We start from the raw sequence: 18,169 nt of genomic DNA on the forward strand, positions 1-18,169 counted from the left end.
TGAATTTAGAAATGTTTCAGAAGGAAATGTAGATGCATAAAGAAATAAAAGTTCAGATAGAATACATCAGTCAGAAAGCTAGAGTAAATGTTTTGTGACACAACAGGAACTAGGCAAAGCACAGGAATTTAAGGAAGGACATCTTTTAATGTTTGAAACCAGTCTTTCTGTGGCGACTATGAAAGCAAGAAATAGTACAACAAATAACTATGAATGGACATTCTGCTCTTTGTAATCTCCCACACAATAATTTCTGTATTATCATTTACATCTCTTAATACTAGCACAGCATTCTGAAGTTGCCAAGCATAAGTTGTATGCAACTGAGTGAAAAGATCAAAATCTACTCAGATTTCCAAAAGAACTGCAGAACATGGAAAATGACAGTCCCAAACATGTCCATTTGTATAATCATTGACAAAAATATAAGCCCATATTGTTATGAACAGCATGGTTATAGTGCCTACTGATGCTGTACAAAGGACTCCATAGAGAAAGAAACTTAAGTAATGTATAATAAATGGTTCATAGGCCAGTCCTTTAGTTTCCATTTTTAAACGTCTTTCAAAATGGTTCATGTTCATGAAAAGCAATGTCCTGACCGTCCTGGGGTCTGTGTATTGCAGGGACACTGATAAGGGTAGTGATGTTTTCCATTTGATGAGGAAGACAAGAGTTCAGGGTCCAGGATTTGTTTAGAACATCCACCCATCTTCTGAATTTAGCAAAAGGGAACCAATCAGTGAATCAGTACCAAATAAAAATAACTGGATCATGCTGAAGCCACATCTGTAGAAACTGAAATCCATTCCATTGTGAACATGTTGAATTTTAAAAGTTACTGCTTTTTGTTCAAAGTGTGGATTTTAATGACATCTTAATAATCCTTTAGAAACGTGCTGCTGCTCAGTTCAGAGAACAAAAGTGCCGCCAGTTCTTCAACTGTAAGACAAGGTGTGTTTTGCAAATATAAAGCATATTAAATCTTCATTTTGTAGGTCGATATGAAGAAAGGTCCTCATGTAGCTGGTGCATAAATGTTGACTCATTTGCTTCCTGGAAAGCAGAAGAAAGGTAAGCACTTATCAGAAAGTCGTGGAAAAATAAAACAGGTAATATTCAAATTCTAAATACTGAAGATGTCATGTTTTCTAGTAATTAGCCCAATTTCTCAAGCTGCAGAGAAAAATTCTCTGATGAATTTCATGGATAAGGCAATTATTTTCCCATTCCAGGATACGTGGAAGGCTGCTTTCCAGCTCTCAAGAGCTGCGCATGGCCAGATAAGGAGGGGTAGCCCATTAAATCTGCTCTGGATGAGCATTTCCACTCTTTGCTGTCCCTTCAGACCATCCTCCATTTAGCAGTGTATATACTACTACTTTCAAAAGGACTGTTGGCTTATTCTCTTTGTGATCCATTGAGCAAAATCACACCTTAGCTCCACCATCTTTGCTTTACTCCCTCTTGTACATCCATCTCCTTATTTTTCAATTGTTTATAAATCTTCCCAGAGGCATAATTATTATAGTATTTGAAACAGAAGCTTGTTTAAGGAAATCTATATCTGTGATTCTTCTAAATCTAGTAAATCAGGTAATCTACAGAGAACAGTGTTCTCTATTAGTAAAGAAAAGAAAACAGACCTATCATTGTGTAAAGAGCAGTAACTTTTCCTTGTAACAGTCAAATGTTTAAGCCAACTCAATATACTTGTTGATAAAGACACTCTAGAAAGTTTTCAATCTTTCATCTTAATTTAGCCACATAGAGACCCAAGATATTGGACATTCAGGGCTCATTAAGCACTGATGAAATAGATCATATAATTTTAATAGAGAATAGTATCAGAAAATTTTTACAACTACTATATACTTCATTTTGAAAAGCATATTCTCCCACTACAACAAGGTTTTGTTGTAAACTGGCTTTTCAGTGAATGATCTCTTCTATCTATTATATAAATGGTCATATGAAGTACTTTGTTTAATCATAACTCATTTGTTACTGGACAGATGACAGGTCTTAATGGTGATGCAGTATTCCCTTTACTTATTATAATGTGAATGTATTAAGTCAGCACTTTGAATACATTCCGTCCAAAATGATTGTAGGCAGAATTGTTCAGTCTTCTTTTCAGGGAATAAATATAGGCCAAAAACATCAGAACAAAAGATGGAGTTGCCTTCCTAGGCCCAAGCTCTCAATCTCACACACAAAAAATATTGGTCCAAAAATGCCATTTCATTTTTTTTAATCTTCAATTTGACTGATTCACATTTTGAAAATGGATAATTTTGCAGTTAAAATTTACAATTTTCTGGAACGTCTCCAAAAGATAGAAGGATGATGATGGATCCATGGCTATTGGAAACTCATAAAATTTTATCGGGGATTAGTTGTGATAATTCATGTGAAATATTTAGCATGATTTTGGCACATTAAGAAGGTCAATAATTATCAGTGGCAGCTCCAGAATTTCTATATAAGACAGCTTACGGTCAACAACCTGATGGAAAGTAGAGTAAGAAGACTTGTTTTGAAATTGTGATTTTTCATAGCAAGTATATTGCTTTTATTTAGATTCCATTTTTTTTTTTGATGTTCTCGGGAAGGAAGGGTGGATGGAAGCTATGGATAAGTGGAAAATCACACCCCCCCCCAGGCCGTACCAATGCTACATATGATCATTAAAGAAAGTCTTCCATTTAGGAAAGATAGGGTCAGACATTCATTCCTCTATGTACAAGGGGGCACAGGCACTAATGTCTAAAACCCAGAAGCCTGAACCGTCTCTTCAGTTTTGTTAAAACTCCTATCTGTCCACATTTACCTGATTTTTCCTGTAAACTCTGAGTAATTTGGTTTTACTATGTTGGACATTTTTTGTCTCTATTTTCTTGTACTGTTGTATTCAGTTCTAGCTCCCGAATTGTAAGCTCCCAAATTGTAATCATTCATCAGGGCTTCCACATCATGATTTTGGACAGCATGTCTATGTGCAGCAACTCTGTTTTAATATGCTATCTTCATTTAAAAATAGCATATTTTTATCTTATCTGTATCATTTATTGAGTTTTTAATTCTCATTAATTTTTAGCTTACCTAATCTAAATTTTCCTTTTTATTTTCTTTTCCTTTGTAAATTTCAGTCTCCCCTAATATCTACTATTTTCAGTTTCACATATCCTTTCCTAGTCAGATATATTAAATTAATTATTTGTGATTTTTAAAAAAATAACTAGCTAGAAATAATCAAGAAATAAAATTTAGTACATGTATAGCTTTTGTGCAACATTCTAACTTTTCAAAGGTGACAATTTCATAATTTAGCCCATTCCTCCCAGAATAAAGATGAAATGTAGTGATCTGCTTAATATTAATAGGGCTTGTTACTCATTCAGGCTTTGTCTATAATTTACATTAAGCACCTCAAAACTTCAAGGATGTGTTAAAAATGCTAGATGACTAGACATATCCAGAAATATTTGCAGCCTAGTTTATAACCTCTTTTTTGATAAAATGAAAACAAGTAATATATAAACTAATGTTATTAAAGCCGTATATAATTTTTGTTATATACTTACTTAATTTACTCTCTTTGATCTGCATGCACAGTATGAAATCATAAAAGCAATAAACATCACCACACCAACACTGATTAAGGTAATTTCTACCAAGCCAAGGAGGTTTATTTTTCCAGTCACTTGATTTCTGAACATTTCTGCCTTCTCATCACCAATGGTACCAGTCTGTAATCAAGTTAATAAATAACGTTATTTGGTTAGATTTGGGAACAAAATACTCAACTCTCCACTTAAGTGTATCACTCTTTTTTTGAAACATCGCATAGATGTTAGTCATCTTTATCTGTAAGACAAGCTAATGGAATTCCCTTTGCATGTCAAAAAAGGCAATAAATGCCAAGGTAGAATATTTAGAGAGAGAAATATAATCTTCCTCCCTTGAAACATGTCAGCTAGCATTCTTCAATATACTGATTTCATTGATAAATACAATGGTCTTACTGGAATATTCTCCAATTTTCCGAAGGTTGTTTCCTAGTGGCAGAGGAAAATGCCAAGGGTCAACAGTTTTCTTCCTCTAAAGGCTTATGCAGTTCATTTCCTAATCCTGTGGCTAATCAGTTCCCTGATTTGTACTAAAAGTATCTTGTCAGGCACTAGATAGACTGCCTACATCTACTCTAAGTTTGGTTGGCTTTTATTAGCACTACAACATTCACATGGAGTTATTTGGAGTTATACGTTTGCATGACTCTTTCCTAACACATGTATTATGACAGGAAAAATTGTTTAATAAACATTATGAAAATAAGAACACTGAAATCTAACATAAGCGTGATACTTCTGTGTGATTTGGTACTCTCAAAATAATTATTATATAATTAATATATAAATCTCCCATATATGCAATGGAAACACAAGTTCAAATACTATATATGTGTATTCAGTTTTCAAACATCAAAAGCTTTTTCTATCTACCAAGAAGCTTACTGTTTTTAGTGACTAATAAATAAAAATACTAACCTCATTAAGCCAAAGAATAGGCACAAAATAGTTCTGCTTCAGACCCTTTAATGCTCTGTAATAAACATTGAAAATAATTATGAAAATATATACTAATATACTACCCATATATGACAGAAATGTTAATAATTATTAATGAAAATAAATGCTCAGAAATTAGCTGCTCTTGAAACTTGGTTAAGTACCTTGATGTTTGTTCCCTGTAGTGAATCATTTAAATTTTAATATGGCTGTTTCTCAAACATCTTTCACGCTTATAAATCTTTCTAATACACATTTCTAATTAGACTGACTTTTTCTAAGCCTATGTTTTGTCCTTTCAACAAATTATACCCAGGAAACTAAAATATGAATGCTAGAAACTATTCTCTTGAAAATATTTGGACAGCTAGCAAAATGAGCAGTGCCACAAATACTCATTCCAAAATATGTGTAAATACCATTTCAATACACACTAGATATAATTCTAAATTACAAATGAAAGTTATAAGCATTTAGTAATCATTTAATGACATAAAGCCAAATAGAAGGTGAAAGTTTTATTATTTCCACTTCCTGCCATAGATATACCCACATTCTTACAAGGAGGTAGTAAAAATCATAATGAAACTTTTTCCGAGGGACTCACTCAATTTTTCTTGCTGGCTTGACCAATATGTTGATCTGCAGCCGTTTTGCAAATCGTAAGGTAAATCCAGTTATCTAAAGAGAACAAACTAAAAATTACCAACTTATTTTAAAAACATTCTTTTATAATATCCAAAACTTATTTTTACTGTTATGTAGAACCTAAGGTGAAACCTTTATACTTAAAACTTGTGAAATTTATTAAATAATTAATTGGACTTATTAAATATTACATACAAAACTCTCCATAGTTACATTTTATGTGTATATGCCTGTGTGTATACAGATGTATACACACATGCATTATATATGTGCACATGCGCACACACAATTTTTTGCCCAAACTACTGTCAAGGTTTTAGTTAGATTTTTGATTTTTATCTGAACTGGTTTTAACAACAACAACAGTAGTGAAACCTAGAACTCATGTAGTCAGTTTAAATCCTGAACTATATATTGTCAAATATATATTCAGTCAGAATCCCTGTATCGTCCGTATAATTATAATGCTACTTCTGTCATTATTTAAACTGAAACATGACTACTAAAATCCTGGCATTTCATTTAACTGTTGACAAGGAAATATTAAAATAAAAGTTATACTGTTACACTATAGGAAATTTAGTAGATTTTTTACACTAAGTATATCATAGATCTTGCCTCAAATGCACATATACCCGTAAAACTTTTTCAATCCCTCATAGTCTACAGTGTCCCTTCATGTAAGCAATACTTGCAGTTAAGTATAAAAGAAGCATAAAAGAGTACCTTATACCAAATTGTTTTAAACTGATTAGAATCATTTCCTTCATTGTTATTACTGACCTTTGCTGAAAAACTAAAATTGAATTACCTTGACATTTCATAAGCAACAATAGGAAGAAATCAACGTAATTTTCATTGAAATAAAAGTAATTTATCAAGATCGTGATACAATAAATATCAATAAATGTGATTGACAAAAGGAGAGAATTTAATTTTTCCTTCATTTTTAAAAAACAAATGAGATAAATAATGTATTTGCTTACAGGTTCAACATCTAAGTACGTTCTGTGTTCTTCTTCATTTGGACTTAAGCCTTCAATAGGTTGTGCAATGTCAGGACTTGCATATAGAAAATGAGGAAGTGAAATATACACAGGTTTTCCTGAAAACAAGGTTTAAGAGACAATTGGGATAAATTGTTTTCCTCATTTCATATACCACTTAGGAAAGACTTCCTTGAAAATAAAGCTATTTAGGTTAGAAAGAGAAATGCATAAAGTTGGCTTTGAATACTAATTGGGGGATGATGGTGAGGGAAAATTATTATATATGATTGCTTTTGATCAAAAATAAAATATAAATTTCTGCATCATCCTACTAACGATTCAGTTGATGTCTGTCGTTTATCCCTTAGGTGTTTATTTTCAATATGTAATGCTTAGCTGCTGAACACAAAGTTACAACCATATACCTTCATGTTTCAGGCAGTAGTATGTCTATGGACTGAGAATTTATTTAAGAGGCTTTTCTTTCTTTATTCTCACCCATTCCAATATGAAGAAGGTGAGCAAAATAAGATAGTCTCCAAATTTCATGTTTGAAGCAATTCTTGTCTCAGACACCCTGAAATATGCTTATCTTTATTTACCATTTTCTAGGGTAGAAAAGGTTAGAAAAACGTCAGATGGGTAAGTTGGGATGCTCAGAATATTCTGGGAACTACTTTCATTTTACCCTAAATCTATAAGGAGCACAGGGATTCTGCACAGCAAAGAAAACCATCAAAAAATGAAAAGGGTATATCTATGGGATGGGAAAAATATTTGAAAAATGCATATCCCATAAGTGATTAACGTCCAAAATATACAAGAAATTCATACAACTCAAAAAAATGAGCAAAGGACCTGAAGAGACATTTTCCAAAGTAGCACTGGGAAATATCAGTAGGGTTTTACCTAATAATAACTAAGTTTTGCAACACTGAAACAATTGGGACCTTGACAACGGTACAAAAATCAGAACAAAAATATCCTACCACCACCTTTACTTTCTGCCCTTATTGCTTTCACACTTTAAATTTTTGGTGCAAAGGATTCCTGGGTGAAGTTTAAAGAAAACTACAAATTATGGCATGGATTGCACCATCGAGAACTTTTACTCACCGTCTTTGCATTTGCCAATATCTAGCACACCATATGAAGTACAATTTTTGGAGATAATTTTTTCTGTGCAGAAACAGTAATTGTCTGGATTTTGAAGTGGAGATGCAAAAGCCAAGGATGGAAGAATAAATCTATACACAGGGATTCCTTTCAGATTAATTTCCACTCCAAACACAGCATAGATTGACCTAAACACAGATAAAGATCTTCATTCTGGGAAACTGAACTTCATTCTGGACATTCTTTTTTTTTCCTTACTCTTAAATTTATATTACTTCCTTAAATTAGAAAAACTGAATATGATCTTGTTGGAATTCTTGCCTAATTTTTAGGGAAAAAATTCTTGTGAAATTCTAAAATATACCGGAACTCAATACCTGAGTATGAGCTCTTACCTTTGTTTTCAAAAGCTTCTGAGAATAATTTTTGCTTGTGAACTACTGTGGAGTGTTTATACTGAGGACATTTCTCAGAGTTTCCTTTATAGATTAAATATTTATATGACTCCCTCAAGTCCTATATTTGTGCCCAATTTAAATTAAAGAAAACTAAAATTTCAATCTTCTACAACTTAATCCTGGAGAGAAAGGCTGCTCACTTGCTGGGGTGTGTGCATATGGGTTTTGATATACATCTCCTACACTCCCCCATGTACCAAGTGTCCACCATAACCCCGGCAATGTACCGGGACTGCCAATGCTTTCGTAATAGCTGCTAGGCCCCATCAATTTGAAAAGATGCTATACTGTCTGTAAAGCACATTAATATAGCTGTGACTGTGGTATCAGTCTCTTTGGACATCTTTACAAAGACTGAACATGCCTTTCTAGACTCGACTGTTACTACACATACTACTAGTTTAGTAGAAGAATGAAAATATAGTTATTGCTTAGAAATAACAAAGAAAATGATTTGCATTATGCAAAATATCCTCCTACATCTTTCAATTTTTTAAAGACTTATGAACACATTATGAATTCCATATTATATTTCTTCTTAATACATCAAGAAAAAACTTCCCTAAATGTACTTTATTTTTCTCAAATAACATGATTATTAAGTATGAGCTTTTTGGTCTGTGTTTTATCTCTTAGGGAAAGAACTGACTTCGAGAAATACATCAATGTCTTTGTCTTACCTGCAAATGTCAGAGGAGAAAAATTGCAATACCTGGGTCTTCTCAACGAAAGGTGGAAATGATGCTGCGTCTGTTTAAAAACCAAGCCAGTGGCAAGGGATTAGGTGTAGTGTGTGTCCTAGACAAATCTAGAAATCTTGATTCCAGCAGGGTTAAGAGAAACATAATGCAAACTGTATATATAATATTAAAATTCTCCGGTAGCCACATTTTAAAAATGAAAAAAGTATCTGGTATATTTTATTTAACCCAATATATCCAAAATACCATCATTTTAACATATAATCAATATAAAAATTAACAAAAATCTCAAAATCCAGTGTGTACTGTATACTTACAGCACATTTCACTTTGTACTAGTTGCATTTTAAGTGCCGAATTGTGGCATGTGCTAGCAGCTGCCACATTGAACCAGTCTGTACACTGTATACAATCACTGGTATTCAATTTCATACTAAAATTTCCCACTCCTTAAAGATTAATGAAAGTTAAAAAAACATGGCAAAAATCGCACGTTGTTAAAACTGTGATTGTGTGTTTTGAAATCCTCCACCTATCAGTAGAGTAGCACTTTTCTTACCTTGAGGTTCCTTTAGAACTCACTTTGGTAAATGTTGTTCTTACTTTTAATAATGATGCATTCACCTACCCTAACGTCTGATTAATATTTTTTAAGTCACTTATTGAAGTTCTCTCACTAAACAGAATTTCATGCAAATGGATGGAAAATGTACACATCAAACTAAAAAGGGCATTTGTTGAGCTTATTGAATCTCTACTATGGTTATGATCCATGGCACACACTGGATATAAGCAGGAAAAAAGAGATTATTCCTCCATTTGCTCCACAAATGAATATCACCAAAATGAGCCACCACTGAATGTGTCTGTTCAATACAGTAAGACCCATCCTTCAACTATGAATACCACACTCTTCTGGTAACTGCACTAACCTTGTGATCTTATTACATTTCATTTATATTTTTGTGATAAGTGAAATGTAACAGAAGATCTCAATGAACTTGATACTGACATTGAGAGAATGGGATATTGAATATTACCTTAAACTCCACAGATAGGCCCCTGAATGGGCATTGTCTACAACTGCTGTCCCAACATCGCAGCCATTAAAGAAAAGGAATACCTTGAAAAGCTTTAAAGATGATCTGAAATATCATCGAAAATTGTGTTATAATGACACCAGCAATTACCATGGTCCATGACCATAACATAGCTGATATTAGCAGGGCTCTTTTTTGTAATACATTCAAATGTAAATCAATATTTTCATTTTCTGTCTCTTTAAACTATTGAAGAAGGTAGAAGACGTACATCTAAATCATGATAAAAAAAACACCTTGGAACACTTTCCATTTCATTAGTCTCTTTCCTAGCGCCATAACTAAGAATCTCTCTCACAGGGATTCCATCAGAGTCCTCTGGCCTGTTCAGTCTACCTGTGCTCCTAGTTTGTTTTACTGCTTTTTTACCCTTAGATACTTTTAACTTCATGCCTGATGCACATGTATTTATATTATAGTCATTAACGAATCCTCTAATTCCTGTTTTAAAACTTCTCTACTTCTCTGTTTTGGACAAAGTTTTTAAATATATTTTTAAGCCCATAAACAGTAGTTTACTAGAAGAAGCACAGTATATTTTTCTCTGTATCTAAGGACTGAAGTTTATGCTTATGAAATTACTAGAGTTAGTGGTATTGGGACACTTGACTATTTGCAGAAATGAACTGCTGAGAAAGGACTTCCTTACCCATCCCCATGACTCAAAGCACTATAAAGCAAACTCAACGTTTGGTTTTGCTGTTTTCTTCTAGAAGAGTGTTAACAAAATTAAATAAACATGCAAAACTCAGCAATACGTTTGTGAAAATGAATATTCTATGTTTCCTTTTTATTCCCTGCCTTTTACATAACTTTGTATTTAACATTTTTCATCTTCATTATATTACTTTCCTATAAAGTATTGTCTCACTAGCTTTGTAAACATTATACTCTGCTTCTGCTTCTTAGCAGCTGAAAGTTCACCTCTGATTTTAATTACCTCATGGGATCCGATTCCCATTGCTTTTCACAATCTTAATTCTTTTTTTTTAATGCTATTTTTATTTATTATTTATTTATTTTTTTCTTGCGGTCCTCGGGCCTCTCACTGTTGTGCCCTCTCCCATTGCGGAGCACAGGCTCCGGACGCACAGGCTCAGCAGCCATGGCTCACGGGCCCTGCCGCTCCGCGGCATGTGGGATCTTCCCGGACCGCAGCACGAACCTGCGTCCCCTGCATTGGCAGGCGGACTCCCAACCACTGTGCCACCAGGGAAGCCCTACAATCTTAATTCTTAAAATAATAGGCATATGTGTACTTTGCTTTTCTTTAAGGAGAATAATAACCTGGATCTACCACACACTAAATCTAAATTCATAGTACCTTCTTTCTTCACAACTCTAATTCAGAATGTTCATTTCTGCATACGTTTTTCGTGGTTAATACACTTATAACCTTGTTTTGTTGCTGTTGTAGTTTTCTCTCTCATTTCTGATCATCTTATTCAAAACTCCGTGGCTCTGTCTTAACAGCTTCAGTGATTCTACCTCATACTGAAACCTCAATTTGGATGCATGTTTTACTTTTGTACTTATCTTGATTTTTTAATTCTTTCACTTTTAAACTATTATGTACAGAGTACTTATAAAAGATGCAGACAGTGACTACTACTCTAAAACTTTCTAACCCCTGACTTCTGTGGCCAGGGAGGGAGTTCAATTAAGTAAAGCTTTTATGAAGCAAACATTTCCCCAGGAATGCAGTAAAGGCTCATCTTCAATGGTTAAGCTTCAGAAATCCCATCACATTAGATAGACATTTACTAAGCCTACATAAGAACAGAGACTCTGAATTATGTTGCAGGGATACAAAGATAGGTAAATGCATACCCTCAACCTCTGGAACACTATAGGTACCCTGGTGGATTTGTGGGAGAAAGGAGTTGGTTTCACTGTGATTATTACCACAAAACAAATGCCCTTACCTGTACCATTAATCATGTCACAATAACTTGGCCAATAGGAGAGATTCCTTAGGAATTTAAAAAAAAAAAAGAAAGAAAATGATCAGTCTCATTTCAAGAGCACCTTTTCACATTACATTGTCTATTATGAGTCAGTACTCCTGCAAAAATAATAAATATTGATTAGACTAGATGTGTCAAATGCCAAGTTTAAGAAATGTTCTAAGCCATTTGGTCTATGTTTTGTTTGAAGTTTGCATCTTGTTGAGTTAAATGAAGTGCCTGATGCCATTAAGTGGCCAGATTATACAATAAAAGCTGCCATAAGTTGGTAGTTAGAAACAACTTGGAACAGAGTTCTGCAAAAAGGAAATTGAGAAGCACTTATCAGAAATTTAGCTCTCTACTTAGGGGAAAGTTTTTTTGTTTTGTGTGTTCAGCTGAATAGGAGGAAAATATTAACCAGATAACTGGTATAAACTCAGTATGAGGGAAGAGGGAAGTGTGGAGGAGGACGGAAGGAAGCAGATGTTTGATCAGTAGAGATTAGAAACATGTAGATAATCAATTTATACTTTTCCTCTCTTTTACCTCTTACGTGAGTGGGCATTAAAGTAGGATGGAGTTTATTACTTTGTACTCTCGTATCTACATAAGATATATGTATCAACATATATATCTGGAAACAATAAAATCAACAGTAGTGATAGCTTCTCTGCACACTCAGCCACATTTTGGTGATGGAAAATGGGTTTCTCACACTCCCAACATACCATCCAATAAGACATCAAGGCAAGCTATTGCTTCTTTGTTTTTTTTTTAATTTAATTTAATTTATTTATTTTTATACAGCAGCTTATTAGTTATCTATTTTATACATATTAGTGTATATATGTCAATCCCAATCTCCCAATTCATCCAACCACCATCACCTCCATTGCTCCTGCTTTTTAAAACAGAGTAAACTTAATCATGCTCAGTCTTGCCATGGTCAGTTAAATTAACCTTGTCATAATCTTAAACTCATGTGAAATTCTTACTCCAATTTGGAGCATTTAGTAACTCTCCTCAAAAACTCTCTGTAATATTGAAATAGAGGGAATGCTCACTTGCCTCAATATATAGTGATTTCCCTAAAATGAGCATTTAGATGTGTTCATTTTCCTCCATTAGAATTTTCAACAAAAATACGTGACTATGAACTCTGTAGCAGAAAAAGGACTACCTGAGTGTTTAACTGTTTTAAGCAACTTTTAGATAGGAACGCAGTGTGAGGTAATGTTTACTTAATTAATAAAAATATTTCATCTCTTTTGATGTTGATTATTCTTTGTCAAGAAATCACTGATTTAAAAGTCATTTTAACTTTGAGGAGAAAAGGATTTTCTCTTGATATTTATTGGGGTTCGTCCTATTTTAGACATAATGATGAATAACTTAGGTGTACTCCAGATAAATAGGCACGAGCTAGGGGAAAGTAGGAAATCATGGCTATACGAACATATCTCATTCTACTACTACTTCTTAGGAGGTGTGCTCCTTATTTTCAAGTTTAATATGTCAGTTTTAGCACTTGAAATACTACTTCCCTTATTGCATTGATAAAGTTTTTAAAAGCTAAGTTATCAATATAGAAAATTATTTCAAGAAAATTTTGAAGGGGAAAGTCATGAAAGTGTTGGCATGGATTCATTAAGCTTCCACCTTTATAGGCACATTTAGTCATGTCCTTGGAATGAACATTTTTTATTTGACATGCTCAGTTAAAATTAAAAAAGCGAAAGGTATATTTTCCTACTTACTAGATGAGTTGATGTATTGATTTTCTTCCTTTTCATTTGTGCTTATGTAATTGTATGAGTGCACGATAATGCTGGTTATGCAGCAGAGGTGGAAGTAGTTTCTTTAGATTTCTTTATGTAAGAGACCCTGTGCATAAAGGTCAACCCTCAGTGGGTCTGACACTCAGCACCTATGCACTAGTGTGACCAGTCGTCGCAACTAAAGGGTAAACACCTGGCAGAACAGGAGTTTCTAGGGCTGAGATACAGGAAGGTCTGTTCCATAGGTTGGTGCCTGTGCATTACCAGTTGTTAAATAAGTTTCTTGCCTGCCTTAGAGTATCCTAGTGACACACACACACACTTTGTGTGAATACTTACTTTTTGCCTTTATATGTGTCGATTATAGCAACTTTGCTTATGTCGTCCTTTCCGCTGAAAACTTTATAAACTCCATCTGCAGTATTGTTGTACTGAAAAGATATGTACAAGAAAAAATTACTTCTACAACAAGCCACATTGTCCAAGTTATAAAATATGTAATTAACTTACACATTTCTCAGTGGTTGTTCATAATTATTTTATATGATTTGAAATATATATATGCAATAAAGTTTAAAAATTTTTGGTCTTTAACATTTTAAAAAGATGTAATAGAAAAGGTGCCTAGAAATAAGTGCTAGATCCTGAGACAGAAGGAAACAAATAGCAAAGCTGACATGCAACTCTAGCACACTTTTCATAATTAAGCCAGAAAGGCCATCTTAATCACTACTCCTATTTTATTGAGGTGAGGGGATAATGAACAAAACCTATGAGAACAATGACAGATTTCTAGAAGTATTCTCAATGTTATGATCTTTAATAAGATAATAAGTGCTTACAAAAGATTAGGTCACAAAATTTAAAACAGAATTAGCCCAGGAAAGGATTAAGAATATTTGCGTTAAATAATAGTAACTGAATTTATTATCCCTTAAGGCTTTCTATATTCATATTTGATTGATATATGAACTTGCAATCCTAAAAACCATCTAAAGTAAAATAACAACCATGAACTGGAGAATATAACTAATATGTCATATAGTGCCAAGTGAAATCACAGCCATATTTTCAAAGCAATAGTCACCTTGTCCTATTTATAATTCAAAACATTATGCTATAACTAAGTACATAACCAAGCTCACATTTTTCTTTATCTCCAAACTGCCTTTTCATGACATTTGTAGATTCCTAGAAGTTCTTATCAACTAATTCTGTGAAAATATGACATTGCTGACCTATCAATCTGCTGTGCAATTTCTGGTGACTTTTAAATTTACATTGAAATAAATTTGTAACAAGTCTAGAGAAGGAAGAATGATATGATGAATACAATTAACAAAAATAAAAATATGGTATTAAACTTGATTTTATCAGACAGGAAATCAAAACCAAAAACAGTGTTCAAAGTCTTACCAGGTTATTACCTTATTTTTACAATTGTATATTTATCTAAGAGTGGAAACTTGATTAAATGTGCTAAATTCAGATAAGTGAATTCTCCCAACTAGGAAAACTAAATCCATGTAGGTAGAGACTTTAAAAAACTTAGAACATGTATTCCCATATCAGAAATAGGGTTAACACATTAAATGATAAAATTATGAATTGCCAGTGCCATTCTATTTATCCAATTAAAGTCTAACAGTATCGACATTCATATTTCGTACTCACAGGATAAAACACACCAACTGTAGTGGTAATAGGGTATGGAACCAAACTCAAGAATGGATCCTTATAGCCCCACAATAGTTCTTTCAAAGTTCTATTTTGAAACATAGAAGATTTTGACTTTTTGATAAGTGAATTGAGTACTCCTTGAATAAATACATTTGGGTAGAGGTGCGGTGCAGCCTGCAAAAAAAAAAATCACCGTTAAAGACATCAATTGTAGTATCAGATTTTAAACAAATAAATGGAAAATACTAGAATTAAGCTTGATAAAACAGTTTTCAACTGTATCTTTAAAATGACTGCCAAATCTTGCCAAGACTAAGAGTGTATTTTTTCTTCATCTCTGAATGATTACATTTCTCTGCCTCAGTGTGAGCCACAGGAAGAAGACTTTCAAAGTTAAATCCTACTTTTTAAAAAATATACTTTGGGCTTCCCTGGTGGCGCAGTGGTTGAGAGTACGCTTGCCGATGCAGGGGATGCGGGTTCATACCCCGGTCCGGGAGGGATCCCACATGCTGTGGAGCGGCTGGGCCCGTGAGCCATGGCCACTGAGCCTGCGCGTCCGGAGCCTGTGCTACGCAACAGGAGAGGCCACAACAGTGAGAGGCCCGTGTACTGCAAAAAAAAAAAAAAAAAAAAAAAAACACTTAAAAAAATAAATTTTATTTATTTATTTATTTTTGGCTGTGTTGGGTCTTTTTTGCTGCATGTGGGCTTTCTCTAGTTGCAGAGAGCAGGGGCTACTCTTCTTTGTTGTGTGCGGTCTTCTCATTGCGGTGGCTTCTCTTGTTGTGGAGAACGGGCTCTAGGCACATGGGCTTCAGTAGTTGTGGCTCATGGGCTCAGTAGTTGTGGTGCACGGGCTTAGTTGCTCCGCAGCATGTGGGATCTTCTCCGACCAGGACTCGAACCCGTGCCCCCTGCATTAGCAGGTGGATTATTAACTACTGCGCCACCAGGGAAGTCCTAAATAATACACTTTAAATAGTTTTCTAATTCAGCTGATTATTCTATAAGCTTGTTATCTTTCCAACTGAGTGTAATTCAAAATAATGCCATAAGAACATATTTTCATAAAAATGACAAAATAAATGATATCTAATAGTAGTTCTAATCATGAGATTAATTACAGTGGATTCTAGAGTATTTCAAAACCAGTAATTTCACTGTTTGTCTACTCACTGCTACAGCCAGATTGAGAACAGTGAAAGTGTCATTCTCGGTTCCAACTGATAGTGAGGGTTCAAAGATGGCACCATTGGGCTGCAGAAAAGAGACTGTGTGGGTCTCGGAGTCCCACGTTATATTTTCCTTGGCTAGATAACGAACTCTGAAGATAAAAAGGAAATAAAATTCAAAATAATTGTTTCAAGTGAACATTAAGTCTCAAATGCCGTTCATTCATACAACAAATAATTTTTGAGTGCATGGACTATGTCAGAAATTAGGCTAAACAAGTAGGTTAAAATGATATATAAGCAAATGCTGAGTTTCTAGCAAATCAGAGAAGGCGGGGAGGGGTGGGTGGGGAGATGTCTTAGAGGTGCAGAGCAGGGGAGAAGGAGTACGTGTTATTATAGGAGTTTACACAGAGTCTGTGGGAAAACACACAACAGGTACAAACCCAGGCTTGGGATGGTTATGGGGGGATAATGGACAAGAAACAATTCCTCATAAGTGGTCTGAATGACAAGGAGAAGTTTAGTTAGGTAAAATAGGGTAGAAAATAGCATGTAGAAGATTAAGGAGTAAGAACATGGTGTAATTTTAGATACGCAAACATTTCACTATGGTTGGTTTACAGAGTTAGAGTAAGGAGAGTGGTGGAAATAAAGCCACTAAAATAAACAAGATCTCAAACACAAAAGGGTTGTGTCCTGTACTCAGATATTTAGCTTTTTATCCTGAGGGTCGGGAGGAAGATAGCAGAGAGGTTGAAGAAAGGAACAGTAAGAGCACGTTTTCGTATATTAGAAAGACTGTTCAAAGTAAACAGCCTTTCCAGTACTGGCTTTTTCATAATTTGTGGTATTTTAATGAGAATTAAAGATAGCTAATGGAATATAATTTCCACTTTAGAGATCATTCCCCTCCATCTCTGTCCCATATATTGTATACTTATTAGTTCTAAGCTCCTGGCTCTAAAATCTCTAGGCAAAGTACCAACTACTTTTTAGGAATGTGGTGAAGGGTTATATATGGAAAAAAATCTTCTGCAAGTATAAGATATTTACTGGGATGAAATAAGGTATACATTATTCATTGCTATATCATATATCTGAATGTCTATTATGTGAGGTTCTAATAATTATCTGTTGTTATCTAACCAAGGTAAAGACTGAAAAAGCATGGGACTGAAATGGAAAAAATAAAACCAAAAACACCTGACCTGATTTCAATCAGGTGTAATAAAAATGTAAATTTCTATAAGATAGGTATTATGTATGTTTTGTATCACCAAGCAGTGTCTGGTACATGGTAAGTTCTTTGTAAATATTTTTGAATGAATAAATTTATTGTTCACGTTCTTTAAAAAGAGAATTCACAAAAAATTGAAATAGATTTTATTTCTAATGGAATTTCATCAAGCTTTATTATTTATTCTTCTTGGAGTACTGTAGACATGTAAAGAATATAAAAATCTGGAACATCTCCCTGGAGAGTCTATTACTAGTCAATTACTCTTTTCTATTAGATAACTGTATATTAAAATTAGATTACATATTAACATTTAAAATTAAAATACTTTAATTTTCAGGATTATATATATATATATGTATATATATGTATATATATATATATATAAATAAAATAATTGAAATAGCAAAATAATTGTGACCCAAATTCTAGTTTACTTAGTTGTACTTACATTGTACCAGTAGATGGCACTGACTAACAGAAAAATCCTTTAAACTGAGGCCTGTGTTTAGAATGTACTTTTAAAAAGAGAACATAAATCACTAAAGTTTTTGTTTAAAAATTAGAATGTATACAGGTTTTAGAAAGTGTTGGTTAATAAGGCCAAAGGGAGGAATGTGCCTCAGATTTTGCTATGTACTCCTGCCAAAACAAAGTAATTAAAAAAAAAAAAAATTGGATCTGAGAATATTCTGAAAGAGTTACCAGGTCTTCATAGAGATGGTGTGGGTTGGAACATATATAATTCAGATCTCTATCCAGGC

General features: G+C 33.8%; 1 protein-coding gene across 1 annotated transcript in view; it reads right to left on the reverse strand.

Moving 5' to 3' along the window:
• Positions 1–230: 230 nt before the first annotated feature.
• LOC132495670 (platelet glycoprotein 4) overlaps positions 231–18,169 on the reverse strand; it is a 61,421-nt gene continuing 43,482 nt past the window's right edge. Inside the window, exons 5-15 of the mRNA XM_060107553.1 lie at positions 16,170–16,317; positions 14,985–15,164; positions 13,650–13,741; positions 11,509–11,555; positions 8,463–8,532; positions 7,325–7,512; positions 6,206–6,324; positions 5,179–5,252; positions 4,551–4,605; positions 3,588–3,752; positions 231–1,056 (exon numbers count right to left, since the gene is read on the reverse strand). Of these exons, the coding sequence (XP_059963536.1) occupies positions 3,588–3,752; positions 4,551–4,605; positions 5,179–5,252; positions 6,206–6,324; positions 7,325–7,512; positions 8,463–8,532; positions 11,509–11,555; positions 13,650–13,741; positions 14,985–15,164; positions 16,170–16,317 (1,138 nt within the window). The 3' untranslated portion in view covers positions 231–1,056. The remainder of the gene's footprint in view (positions 1,057–3,587; positions 3,753–4,550; positions 4,606–5,178; positions 5,253–6,205; positions 6,325–7,324; positions 7,513–8,462; positions 8,533–11,508; positions 11,556–13,649; positions 13,742–14,984; positions 15,165–16,169; positions 16,318–18,169) is intronic.

Source organism: Mesoplodon densirostris, chromosome 9 (genome assembly GCF_025265405.1).
Source record: "Mesoplodon densirostris isolate mMesDen1 chromosome 9, mMesDen1 primary haplotype, whole genome shotgun sequence".
NCBI classification, from domain to species: Eukaryota; Metazoa; Chordata; class Mammalia; order Artiodactyla; family Ziphiidae; genus Mesoplodon; species Mesoplodon densirostris.